Source organism: Anomalospiza imberbis, chromosome 25 (genome assembly GCF_031753505.1).
Source record: "Anomalospiza imberbis isolate Cuckoo-Finch-1a 21T00152 chromosome 25, ASM3175350v1, whole genome shotgun sequence".
Taxonomy (NCBI): Eukaryota; Metazoa; Chordata; class Aves; order Passeriformes; family Viduidae; genus Anomalospiza; species Anomalospiza imberbis.
In genome coordinates this window covers 5,512,572-5,525,365 of record NC_089705.1, presented here as the reverse complement: position 1 = coordinate 5,525,365, position 12,794 = coordinate 5,512,572, and the positions used below count along the sequence as shown (strand labels likewise).

Sequence of the window (12,794 nt, the reverse complement as noted above, 5' to 3'; positions counted from 1 at the left end):
GCCGCCAGCACCGGCTCCCGCGGAGCTCCAGCCCCGGCGGAGGGCGGGGGGACGCGGGGGCGGGCGGGGGGCGGCGCCGCGGGGCGGGGCGGCAGCGCCGGGGCCGCCCCCTCCCCGAGCGCCGCGGTGCCTCCCGCACCCCCCCCGCACCGACCCCCCCACCGGCCCCGGGAAGGGGGGACCGGAGCGCGACCCGGCTGGGGAGCGGGGGGGATGCTCGGTGGCAGCGCGGGGGTGGTCCCCGCCCGCCCCGCCGGGGATGGCCCCTCCTCCGGGGGGAGGCGGCAGCCCCCGACAAAGAGCAGCAACGCCCTGGCTCGGCGGCGGCTCCGGCTCCGGCTCTCACCGCCGCCGGTCCCGCTCCCCGGGCCCTTTGTCCGCTGTTCCCCGAGCCGGCGCTGGCAGGGAGATGGCGACCCCCCCCCCGCGACACACATCGGGTGTCCCTGCTCCTCACAGCCGTCCTCGCACAAAGAACCGAGTTTCGAATTCACCGGAGAAACCCACCCGAAACACCCCCAAAGTACCAATTTTGCCTTCCCCCATCGCTCTGCCAAAAAAGCCACCCGGCAACTTGCCACCGTTCCCCTCAACCACTGCAGGCTCTTTTCCTAAAAATCATGATTTTTATAGCCCCAGCTCTTGGGTAGCATCCCGCTCCTCCCATCCTGAGTCCTGTCACCCTCTTTTCCTCCCCCAAAACCCTTGGGTTTAAGAGATGGGGAACATTGGAAGTGGGGAGGGAGGCAGCCCGGGCGCGTGAATCACCGCTGCGAAGTGATGCTGAGGGAAGTCACAGACTTGGGAGAGAAAACAGGAGGGTTGGGAACAGCCTCCACGCATCTCCAGGCAACAACCCGCCCCACCAGCCACCCGGCCTGCTACTTTGGGATGAATTATGGCATCGGGATAAAAATACAAGGTGTTTAATACAGAAAAACGTGCAGCATTGCACTCCGAAAGCACCAACACCGGGAGAATCAGATCTCGGTCTGTGCCTTGCTGTGCCACAGCTTCACCAAAAGCCTTCCCACCTGGCCATGGTGAGCCACAGCCAAGGAAGATGAAATCCCGAATATTTTTTGATGCACTGCCATCCTGAAAACGCTGAGGTTTTGCCAAAGTCATGGTATGGTGTGGTGGGAGCCCAGCTCCCACATCCCCAAGCTCTCAGACCCTGCATCCCCACGTCCCGGCACCAACTGCACATGCAGCAGCTCCAGCCCCGCATTCCCGAAGCTTTGTTTTGCTTTGGAGAGATGGGAACGGATGTTTTGTGGAAGGGGAGGGTTCGGGGGAAATTGCCCATTAAATGGCCCGAAGTGCTCCTCAGATGGAGATTTCTTGCCCAGTGGGAAACCTTCGGAACCCCTTTTTTCCACCATCAAATACAACCAAGGAAAAGAGCGGGAGGCGGGGAGGGAGTGGGGACCTGAGAGGGGATTCCAAACATCCCCCAGGGAGCCCCTCTGCCCATGCAGGGCATGTCCCCTCCACGTCCCCCCCGAGCCCTCCTGGACAGACAGCCGGACATTCATCCCTGCAGCCTCCTCCAGCCCCAGCTGCCAACTCTGCCAGAGTGTCCCAACGCCTGGATTTTTCCCCTTGGCGGGGGACACACCGCTGCTCCCGGTCCCTGGTATTAATCCAGAGCAGCTGAAACAACAAGAGGACAACGGTGCCGTGCCAAAAACGCCGCCCCGGCTCCTCCGCTACCACCTTGGCCGGGAGCTGGCGGAGCTGCACCGTTACCGCTCCGGGGCCCCTCCGCCAGGAATCCCAGGCATCCGGGCTGGGGCGAGGAGGCTTTTTTGTTCCACTGCGAAGAAGGAACGATCCCTCTCTCTCTCTCTCTCTCTCTTTCTCTCTCGACGACGTGGAGCTGCCCCGTTTCACAGCCAGAAATTCTTTTCCCATTTCCTCACCGAGTCACGTGCCAGGAGCGAGCCGAGTCTTCCTCCGACACATTCCCCCCACCACCAATTTCCAAAACCATTAGGGAAATACTGGGCAGGGACGAAAGCCAGTTGGAAGCCTGCTGCTCCCGGCCCAAAGATCCCGGCCACAGCTCGTGCAGGTTCCTCAACTCACGGCTTTAAGCCTCCAAGTGCCACTCCAGCGATGGGGACAGGAGCCAAACAGTGCTGGGAATTGCAAGGTCAGGGCTTTGCTTGAGCTTTGTGTCGGTGCAAGGGATGGATGTGGAAGGACAAGAAGGACCTGCCTGATTTTTGTCCTTTCCGGTGTTTCCAAGACCCCTCACTTGGCTTTTGCTCAGTCCCCAAACCTTCCACAAAGAGCTCCTGTCACCCAACCCAGACCTGGACCCACCCCAGGCCACGTCCTGCAGATTAAACACCCTCAGCTAAAACCCACCCAGAGGCTTTCCAAGACCTTCTCCAAGCAGGAGCATCCCCATTTTTCTCCTGAACCTGCTGGTTTCAAGCTTTCCTCACATGGCCACCGGCCCTGGCGCGTGGCGACGCGCGCTGTCCCTGTCACGGGCTGATGTCACCCTGTTTATGGCTGTGCTACATCCTGCCACCTCTGCCACCACTGTTTACACGGCACAGCACTCTTTGGAAACCAATGTATTTTTAGCTGTCTTTTAATGCATCTCAGCAGCTGGAAGCGAGGGACCTGTGTTATGTGACAAGCAAAAGAGCTCAGAGGCAGCTCAAGGTCTCTGATGGACGGGTCATTTATGAGATCAGGGTGAAACCAAGGATTGTCTTCATCCTCAAAGCTTCTTTAAACTTCACCTTGGTGCCCTTCTGCCCTGGGAGTGCAAGGCTGGATGGAGGAGAGCTCCTAGCACTATGAGCTTTGTCCCTGCAGGTCTTGCTGACCGTGTCATAAAATCATAGAATAGTTTGTGTTGGAAGGACAGGAAAACTCATCTTGTCCCACTCTCTGCTCTGAGCAGGGACACTTTCCAGGCTGCTCCAGCCTGGCCTTGAGGGATGGGGTAGCCACAGCTTCTCTGGGCAACCTGTTCCCTGTGTCTGACATTGTGTGGGTCACTGTGTCCCCCATATGTGACTCCACGAGTGCCACCCCTGGGCTGGGACACTGTGCCATGTCCAAGCAAGGCAGAGTGGATAACCCCAAGTGCCTCCAGCCCAACAGAAGGACTGAGGGCGCATTCCACCCTCCCTCAGACACTGCAATAAAAGCACAAAGCCAAATCAAGCACACACAAAATCTCCCTTAGAAACGGCGCTTTAGGTTGCGCTGGGATTTTTAGCAGAGGATTCATGTTTTTTTAAAGCCTTTGCTGTGTTTGTCAGAAGGTCAGAGGGACTTCTTTCTTTCCCTCTTGCTCTCCTAACTCATTCCTTTCCCCAAATCTTTGTGATTGCCATTCCATCTCCTGATCCAGGCAGGAGCACTGGGGCTATTCCCACCCCGCTGTGCTGCTCTGGGTGCTCCCTGATCCCTTTGGCTCACAGCTGACTTCAAACCAACCTCACATCAGGGCTCTGCCACCACTCAATCCCTCTTCAAAGGCTACAGCTGCTCGGGATGCAGGGAGCCAGCACATCTTTAAATCAGCCATTTGGAACCTGGAGCCTGTTCATTCAGGACTCTCCTCCACAGGGCTGTGGGAGGAAACCTCGGCAGGCTCCGTGGGGGTCTGCACCTCCACGGGGAAAGTTTTAGAAAGAGGTTAAAATCCAAACTCACAGAGAAACCTCCTGCACTTTGGATGCACAGCTGCAGTGAGCAGTATGTTAAAAAAAAAAATAATTTATTTTGCTCTTCCAAGAGTGCAGGAGCTGCGCCGCAGCGCTTTCCCTGCAAGGCAGCTAATATAGATGTTGGTATAAATAATTCTCCAGAATGAAGCCTGGAGCCCACGTGTTACAGCAGAGCTCAGGCACAGCCCCACGGCACTCAGCGTTCCCATGGAACCCCCAGAGCGCCCAAAAACTCCCTGGCAGCAAGCTGAGATGGGACTGTGAGACAAGGGTAGAGCCCCGTGCCAGGGCCCTCGTGGCCAGGAGGTGAAAGCTGCTGAAATGCCCATTTTTGTCCTCAGCTGCTCTGTTTCCCTGCAAATTGAAGCACCCTGGGCTCTCTGGGCATCCCACTCCCACCCCAGAGCCCACGAACTGCAGAAGCTGCTCCCCAGAGCAGAGGGGGACAACAGGGATGGGGTGAGTAAGGAACTGTTCTGAGGCTCTTTAGGAAGTGAGGTAAGTGTGTTATCATCCTGAGAATCCTCTGGATGGGAGACATCTAAACCACTCCTGCAGCAGGAGAATTGGCAATTGTTCTTGAAAGGCTGCAGTGACTAATCCAAGCCTGAGTCCTTCCGTGCTTGCTCCCGACCCAGTGGCCACAGTCCCTCCCTTCCCAAGCCTGGCTTGGACGCTGTGGGTGATGGCAATGTCCCCACAGATCCCCCCTCCACGGCTGCATCCTGCCAGGACCAGGCTCCTCTCCCTCCTCTGCTCAGCCCTTGCAGACAAAAAGCTTCCCATCTCCTCCTCCCTCGGATCCTCAGCTCTCCTGGTCTTATGCAAAGCTGGTATTTTTAGTATCTCCTGGAAACACTGTGAAGTGTCATCACCACCAGCTAACGAGCGCTCCGGAGAGAGGACATTCCTCCGGCCATGTCCCTCGGCTCAGACCTGGCAGGGTCACCAAAGCATCTGCAAGTGGGTGGCTTTTGGAGCACTGACCCAAGGCAGCTCCTGAAAGGCACCATTTGATCACAGCCTGATTGTTTCACGGTCAAGAAAAGGAAAGGAAAGGAGGAGGGGAAAAAAAAAAAAAAAGAAAGAAAAAAAAAGCTACGGTTTGGTCGATCTCAGCAACTCTTGGCTTAATTTGCTCTTGTTCTCAGGATCAGGGAAGCCTCTGCTGACACGTCAAGGTCAAAGCCCACCCGTGGTTTGCTGATGAACCAGCACACCAGCAGCATTCTCTCTGGGAAGGAGGAGCTCCAGGGCTCCATTTCTCTCCCCTCACTGCTAAAATTTACTCCCAAGGAGCGAGGAGGCTGCCAGGGCCACTCATGCTCCTGGGCAAGCACAAGATTGCCAGGTTAGAAATGCACCCAGCCCCAGCAGGGCTCTGCAGCTTGGGCCACTCTCGGTGACAGCCCTGTCACCCAGCACAGCCCGTGTTTATCACCCCCATTTATCATCCCCTTCCCCAACGAGGGGAGAGGGTGCCTTTAAGGCAGCTTAACAGCTGTCAGAGAGGAGGCATTTCTGCGTGTGCTGCTGATGCTGAAAATACAAGCCAGAGATACTTTAAGTAGGTCTGGAAAGCTTTCAACGAGAAGACACCGTCACGCAGCCTGTCCCCACTCCCAGCCCAGTCCCACCCAGCTGCTCCCAGCTCCACGACTGTCGGGAGCCGCACGCATTCCTCCGGGGGCACAGAAGGGTTAAAAATACCCCGGGCCAGGCTGGGGCACAGCAAGTGGCAGAGTGTCCCTTCCCTGCCACATCCCATTCTCAGAAACCCACCTCCCCTCGCCCACCTGCCGGGGGCTTGGCTGTTTGATGGGGTGTGGAGTGCCCAAAAAAGCCACCCCGGAGGCGTGGGCTGGGCGCTCGGGCATGGCCTGTGTGACCACTTGTCCTGGCTAAGGATCACTCTTGTCCTGCTGCCTCCAGAAATTAAGGCTCTGAGCGTCAATACCTTGTGACATCAGCACATGGAGTCACTCCTGCCCTGCAATCCCAAAACGGGATGCTGCTTTTCCTCTCTGCCCATCCTCTGCCCTCCTTAGGAGGGCTGGAATGAGGTGATCGTTAAGGTCCCTTCCAAGCCAAACCATTCTCTGATCTTCAAGAGAAGCTCTGCAGTGGCAGGAGCAGAGCTAACAGTCCCAGGGAGAACCACAAAATCACTGAGGTTGGAAATGATCCTCAAGATCACCCTACAAAGGAAGGTCACAAAAAGCCCCTTGTGCACCCAGGGACCACTGAGGGACCACAAGCATCAAACCTAAATGGGCTAAAACTTCTGGGGAGAAACCCAAACTCTGATCCTCCTGCGAAATATCCTCGATGAAAACACTGCAGGATGCTGGGCAGTCCCCATCCCATCCCTCCCTGCCTCTGACATCAATGGCTTAGGAGGTCACAGCAGTGGCAGCCCCCTCTCCAAAACCATCACCCTCAGGCAGCGACACCTGGGAGAAACCCTGGGACACAGGCACTGGGAACAGGCACCAGTGGCACGGTTGAGTCAGCTCCCTGGTGGAAAGGTTGGGGGGATTACGAGTCATAAAGGAAGTGCTGAGAGAAGCTGACATGCCCCAGGCAGGAAGGGGAGCAGAGGAGGGCACGGGAGCTGGCGTGGGCTCCCTGGCCCTGGCTAACTGCTGCCTTCTCCCAGGAGCAGGGTCAGACAGCAGCATTGGGATGGCCAGATGAGTAATTCTGGTTTGGGCCTCACTCAGTGCATCACCACTCCCGGGATTTCTTTCCTGATTTTTTTTTTTTTTTTTAATTGAAGCAGACAAAGAGGGTGCTGGAGGCACAACGGCTGCGCGGGCCCTGGCCGACCTGACCTACTCTAAAATAAAGCAGTGAGGCTTCAGTTATTGCTGTCTAGGGATTCTCCCTCCCCCTCTTCACCATCCAGCATTAAACCTTTATTGGTGTGACACAGCACTGCCAGAGTTCACCGCATTGAGCAACTCCAGTTTCCAAAAACCTCCCCAGAAATGCCAGGAGGAGAGGCAGGATCCCAAAATCCCATCTCTTCCCTCCGCTGCCTTGGCTAAGCCATCACCCACTGAAGGCTGGATGCGGGAGCCCCCTCCTGCTCCTCCCTCCTCTCCAGGGTGGGGTTTAATTAACTCTGGGAGGCGAGATCCGGGATAAACAGCCCGGCTGTGCCAGCTGCAGCAGGTCCTGGCTCGCCACATTCCTGTGCCGTGCCCCAGCGCCACCGAGCTCAGCTGTGGTGACAACGGGAGCCACCAGCCCACGGTGTCCAGCCAAGCACGGACACATCACCAGGTGTCCCCCCCCCGAGCCAACTGCCCCTGCACCCGCCCCAAAGTGACGGCGACCTTTGGTTGTGTCAAGTTTGATGCTTTTTTCCCTTGGGTTTCGTTTTGGGGGAAGCGCCCCAGGTTCTTGCAGGGATCCTTTCTGGCTGTTGAGCAGAGCTCGGGAGGAATGCAGGATTGATCCTGCTCTCATCTTCCTCGTGGGGACAAAGTGTCCCCCAGCAAAGCAGAGCACGCTGGCACGATACAGCTGAGATTCTTCCTGGAGGAAATGCCCACAGAAGCTGTGGCTGCCTCATCCCTGGAAGAGTTCAAGGACATGTTGGACAGGGCTTGGAGCAACCTGGGAGAGTGGAAGGTGTCCTTGCCCCTTCCCACCCAAACCATTCCATGATTCTGAGACTGGGGACGCACCAGGATCCTTCACTCCTGAGCACTGTAAGGCAGAGAGCCCAAAAATCCCTGCCAGCTGACCCAGGGCTGAGCCTTAGTGCTGTGAATTTCGTAGGTGAAATGTGACAACGTTAAGAGTTTGTCCAAAAACAACATCGGGAATCAAAGAGGGTCCCAGCTCAGAACTGCCAACGCCAAGCACAAGCCACGCTTTGAAACCCAAGTTCAAAATCCACTGTGTAAAAGATAAACAAAAGCCAAGCTTAAGCTTGCTTAGCCAGGAGGCCGAGCTACCCCAGCACACATGTCTCCCCCAAAACACCCAAGAATTTGATTCCATCAGCTCCGTGGCCCAGGTTGATGGGTGCTCTTTGGCCAGACAGGACAAGCCCATGCCTGGGGCTTTCTGGCACCTCTACTCCCAACCAGCAAACCTCACCTCTGCTTCTTCAGCGTGTCAAGGAGGACGAGCCACTTGCACTGAGCAGCACAAGCTTCATCCCATTAGTTTCACCATTTTTGGGGTGAGAAGTTCTCATTCACTCACTCACTGATGATGGAGACAAAGCCATGCAGAAACCCCCTTCACGTGAGTGACCCCCCTGTCTCATCTGTACCTGGGGAATCACTTCCCTGGGGAATTCTGCTGTTTGCCAAACTGAATCCACAGAGCTGTTATGTTTAGAAACATCTCAACTGTAGCTCACTTGATTCCAGTCATTAAAATTTAATATTAGCGTAAGCTTTGAGAAACCTGAGCTGACAGCAGAGACAGTGGAGGGGGAAGAAGTGCCCCAGCCTGGAAACTCCTACGAGCAGCCCTTGCTGGTGCCTGGCACTTGTCCCTCGTGCTGAAGAGCCCAACTTGGCTGTGTGAAGCTCAGCACAAAGATTCTCCCGACTTTTAGCACCTTTTTACACAAAACAGAGGCTCCTCAGAGAAGCAGCAATGGAAGGAGAGCCACTTGGGTTAAACTCCTGCTGGAGATCAGGAGTTAAAGCTGAGGATGCTTTGCTCTGACAGCTTAACATGAGCTAAACCCATGTTGTTTCTTCTGTGGCACAGCTGGATCCGAAGCGATCCATCGGGATGTCCATATAAGCACAGGCTCCAAACCACAGAAATGCCTTTCAGCTGCACTTGATCTCACCAGAAAACTCAGGGCTGAATTCGATGACCCCTTGGAGCCTCCTCCAGATGGAGTTTCTTACAATCTTGCTACAACCAACCAGTCCCTGCCTGGTTTTCCCACACTCCCAGAACTCCAGCTCCACCCTGGATCGTTGTCCTGGCTCCTGATGGGAGCTGGTGAGGACCAGTCCCTAAAAATGCATCCACTCGCTGAAGAAAAACCCCTCCTGCAAACAAAGCTTCCCCCTGAGCACAATCCGACAGCTGCTTCCCAGCCTCCTGCCTCGCAGGAACCCGGCCAGGAGGAAAACTTACAGCAGGAGAGGGCTCATCCATCCCAAAGCCAGGATTAGTCCCTCTGTGACCTGGGAAAGGGGCTGGGGGGATAGAGAGGAAATGCACAAATGGCAGCTTTCCAAAAGTTAAGGAGGTTGTGGCCTTTTGGGGAAAGAAAAGGGAAAAGAAAAATACATGGGAAGCTTCAAATATGAGCTGCTTCCAAAGTCATCCGTTCCCAGCCTCCACCAGAGCCTTCAATGTATCTTCTTTATTAAAATCTGGACACAATGAGTCCAGAAGTGCCCACCTTTGTCAGGGCTCTATTGGCAACTTGCCTGGAGCCCTGGGGCCATGCCTAATTTGCATCTCATTTACACAGATGTTCATTAAAATTAATGCCTTAAGACATAATATCTGCCTGCATTTGAGCCTTCTGGACAGACAGAGCGCGACCGCTCCCGGAGAGCCCCGGTCACCCCATCCCTCACCCCATCCTCCCCCCGGAGCACTGCCAGCATGAGGAGCTCCTCTGCTCCACCAGGACACTCCGGGCACGCCCCTGGTTTGCAATCCGAGGAGGGCAAGAGCTGTGATATTGTCTTAGAGAGAGAATTTGTTGAGAAATAAAAGCAAGAGAAGAACCCCGAGCTCCCCACAGAGCACGAGCCAGGCTTTTCCACAGCTCTCCCTCCAGTCCCTGCTGATGCCCTTCCTCGTGCAGACCAGGGGCTGGGGTTGTATTCCCCTTAGGTAGGAGCAGAAGGTGAAGCTTTGCCAAGATCAGCTCTGCAACCTTTGGGATTTGTGTAAAAATCCCTGGGGATGAGCCGTGCACGGGAGGAGCGGAGGAAAGGAGGAATGAAGGAATGCTGCTGCAACCACCATTGCTCCATCCTCCACTCGTGCTTCTCCCCCATTTCATTCCCAGCCATTACATGGCAAAACCTTCCCACCACTGCTGCAACTTTCACTTTCCCACCCACAAAGGCCCCAACTGCTCCACGTGGCCTCGATGGCCAGCGAATGACTCTCGCTAAGGACACCTCAGACCCCCAAACCCCCTCGGCCCAGGTCACCCACGCCTTAAGGGGTCATCCTCAAGGTCACCGAGCTCTGGACCACGTGCAAACCCCACGGTGGGTTAAGCTGCTCCTGCCCAGTCTGGGTTTTGTCATCGTTCCTAATGAGAGCTGCTCAGCCAGGAATAATCCCGTGTTCTGCAGGAAAGGTTCACTGATTTTAAGGAGTAAAATCTCCTTTTTGGATATGTTTGCTCCAAGTGACTCGGTGGTGTTTAATGATGAATTTAAATCCTTCCCATTGACATCAGCTTAAAGCAAACTGCCCAACTCAAGCAACACCATCAGGTGAGGTTGAATTTGCCCCATAAATACACTTCAGCTCTTTTTTTTTTGGGATAGGCAAACCCCAAACCAGAAACACCTTGTCCTGGTGAAGGTTTCGCAGAGCTGCTCAAATGATGGAATGGGATCAATTAGCCATGAGATGAAAAATAAATGGCTGTAAAACTGCCTCTCCCTCCCACCCTCCCATTAACACCAGGAAACAAGCAGCCAGATGTAAATCAGCCCAATCATCAACTCCTGAGCACATCAGGAATAGAAGTTTCACAGCAAGAGAATTTCTAGGCCGTGTTAATGTAATTAATATAGTGTAACAGCATGACCCACCATCATAATACTGTACAGAAATATATCAAACACACTCCAACTCTTCCCTCTCTCAGTGCTTCATGCAAGCCTTGATGGGCTCCATCAGCTCCTTGCTGGAAATGTGAACAGCCACATAAAACTCCACGTTGGTTTTATTTCCTGGGCGCACTCCTTGTCTCACAGTTTATGTGTGGCTCTTTTTATACCCAAGGATCCCAAAATGGATGTAACGTGTGACCCAGATGGAGGGAACAACAAACAGGAACAGCGGGCCAGGCAGATTCAGACCTACAGGATGATTCGATGTGGACTAGACTCTCAAACAGTGCAAATTCACAGCTCAAGTGGACTCAAACCCCTCCCTTCCTCCCCCAAAATCTAAATGCCACCCACCTCTACCAGCCCACGAGGTGCTGGCATGCCAACATCACACATCACCAGGAGAACAGGGATTTTCCTGCCAATCCCAGAATCTTTCCACACCTTTTCACCACAGACTATCAAGTCCACCAGCAGGATTTCACAGCCTCCAGAGCAAGGACGTTTCAGTGCAGACCCACTCACAATCACAGCAACCAAAACAACGGAGACGCCACAGCTTGAAGCCCATCAAAAAAAAAAAAAAACAAACCACAATGCCTTCGTAACGCCAAAAACCACTTAAAAAAAACCCAAACCATCATGGAATTAAACTTACCTTGAAGTCTGCCAGCTGCTGGCTGATGGTTTCCACCTCTGTCCCCACCACCCACTGCAAGGCCTCGCTCTCCTCGGCCGCCGCGGTCATGTGGCTCAGCTCCTTCAGGCGGCTGTAGAAGTCCTCGACGCGGGACAGCGTGGTCTCCACCTGCTCCTGCCGGTTCCTCCCCCTCTCTGTCAGCTTGCTGCACTGCTTGTTCAGCGTCTCCAGCTCCCGCTTCAGCCCCAGCAAGTCGGGGCTGCCCTCGTCCTCCAGCATCTTCTTGCACTCGCTCTCGGAGGATTCGATGTCGCATTTCAGCCGGTGGAGCTTGCCCAGGAAGGCGTGGACGTCCTCGGCCTGGGACTGGAGGCTGTCCGAGTCTCTCCCGATGGGGCCCATGCTGTCCAGCTCATCATCCAGATCCGCCAGCTGGGAGAACATCTCCCTGACCCTGCTGTTGAACTGGCCAATCCCTTCCAGCTTGTTTTCCATGAGAGCACAGCAATCGTTGACTTTCTGCTTCACAGCCGTGAAGTCCTGCTGAGCCACCTCAGCTTGGCTTAAGAGCTGGGAGCAGTCGGATCCATCTGGAGCATCTTCTACCAGACCTTGAGTGAGGTTTCTCAGATAATCCACTTGTGGCTCCAGGGCCTGCAGCACCTCCTGCTGTGCCCTGAGCTTCTCCAAATTCTTGTTGCTGCAGGCTTGTGGCCCCAGGGCATCGTAGATCTCCAGCTGGTGCTTCGCCCCTTCCAGCTTCTTCTCAATGTTCTTGAAGCTCTCCTGGAACTCCTTGAGCCTCTGGGACATTTCTTCAATGGAGCCAGTCTTGGTTTGCAGCTCTTCTGTGATGGCATCCATCTTCTGGTTGATGCTGGCCTTCTCATCCCGGATGTCATCCTCGTCCGTTTGGGAAGTGTCAGTCAGGATGTCAGCAGCACTGTTGAGCATCTCCAGCAGGGACCGGCGCTTCTCCACATCACTCAGCATGGCCTTGGACCTCAGAAGAGTGGCCTCCAGCTGCACTGGATCCAGGGTTACCTCCAGCTCTGCCATCCTCGCCTTGCAGTCCTCCACCCAGGGCAGGAGATCATCCGCGTGCCGCTGGTACTTCTGAGCTTTCTGCAAGCAGTCCTTGAGCTTGGAGTGCCTGTCAGCAGCCTGCTTGCTGAGCTCCTCCCAGTGTGTTTTCAGGCTGACCAGCTGGTTCTGCAGAGTGGTCTTCTCCTCCCCAGGTTGGACTGAAAGCAGCAAAGATTCTCCCTCGGCCACAATCATCTCGTAGGAGCCGCTGTGTTGGTTGAGGCTCTTCTGGAACTCTTCTTGCTCCTGGATTTGGCTCTGCAGCCTCTCCAGTTTAGCAGAGATTGGTTGACTCTGGGCTTGCTGGCACCTTTTGTCATCCAGCCAGGTCCTGAGTTCATCAAACATGTGCTGGAACTGCTGGGAGCTCGCAAGCGCAGTCTGCAGCCGGTTCATCCGGTCGGCTGGAACGGCAATGAGATTAGAAGGCGACAATTAAGCTCAAATCAAATAAGCTAAGTGCAATTATTTAAAATAATCTCAGATGCACCAACTGTGTTTTGATTAACAGGAAGGAGCTTTCCATTGCATCACCAGCCCTTTTTGCTCATTGATTCATAATTTTTTTAA

The 12,794-nt window shown here is 54.8% G+C and overlaps 1 protein-coding gene across 17 annotated transcripts in view; it reads right to left on the bottom strand.

Annotated features, from left to right (window-relative positions):
- Nucleotides 1–12,794, bottom strand: part of MACF1 (microtubule actin crosslinking factor 1) — a 138,826-nt gene that overhangs the window by 40,257 nt on the left and 85,775 nt on the right. For all 17 annotated transcript variants that reach the window (XM_068172840.1, XM_068172851.1, XM_068172849.1 and 14 more), the window contains one exon: nucleotides 11,157–12,628. In XM_068172840.1, the coding sequence (XP_068028941.1) occupies nucleotides 11,157–12,628 (1,472 nt within the window). The remainder of the gene's footprint in view (nucleotides 1–11,156; nucleotides 12,629–12,794) is intronic.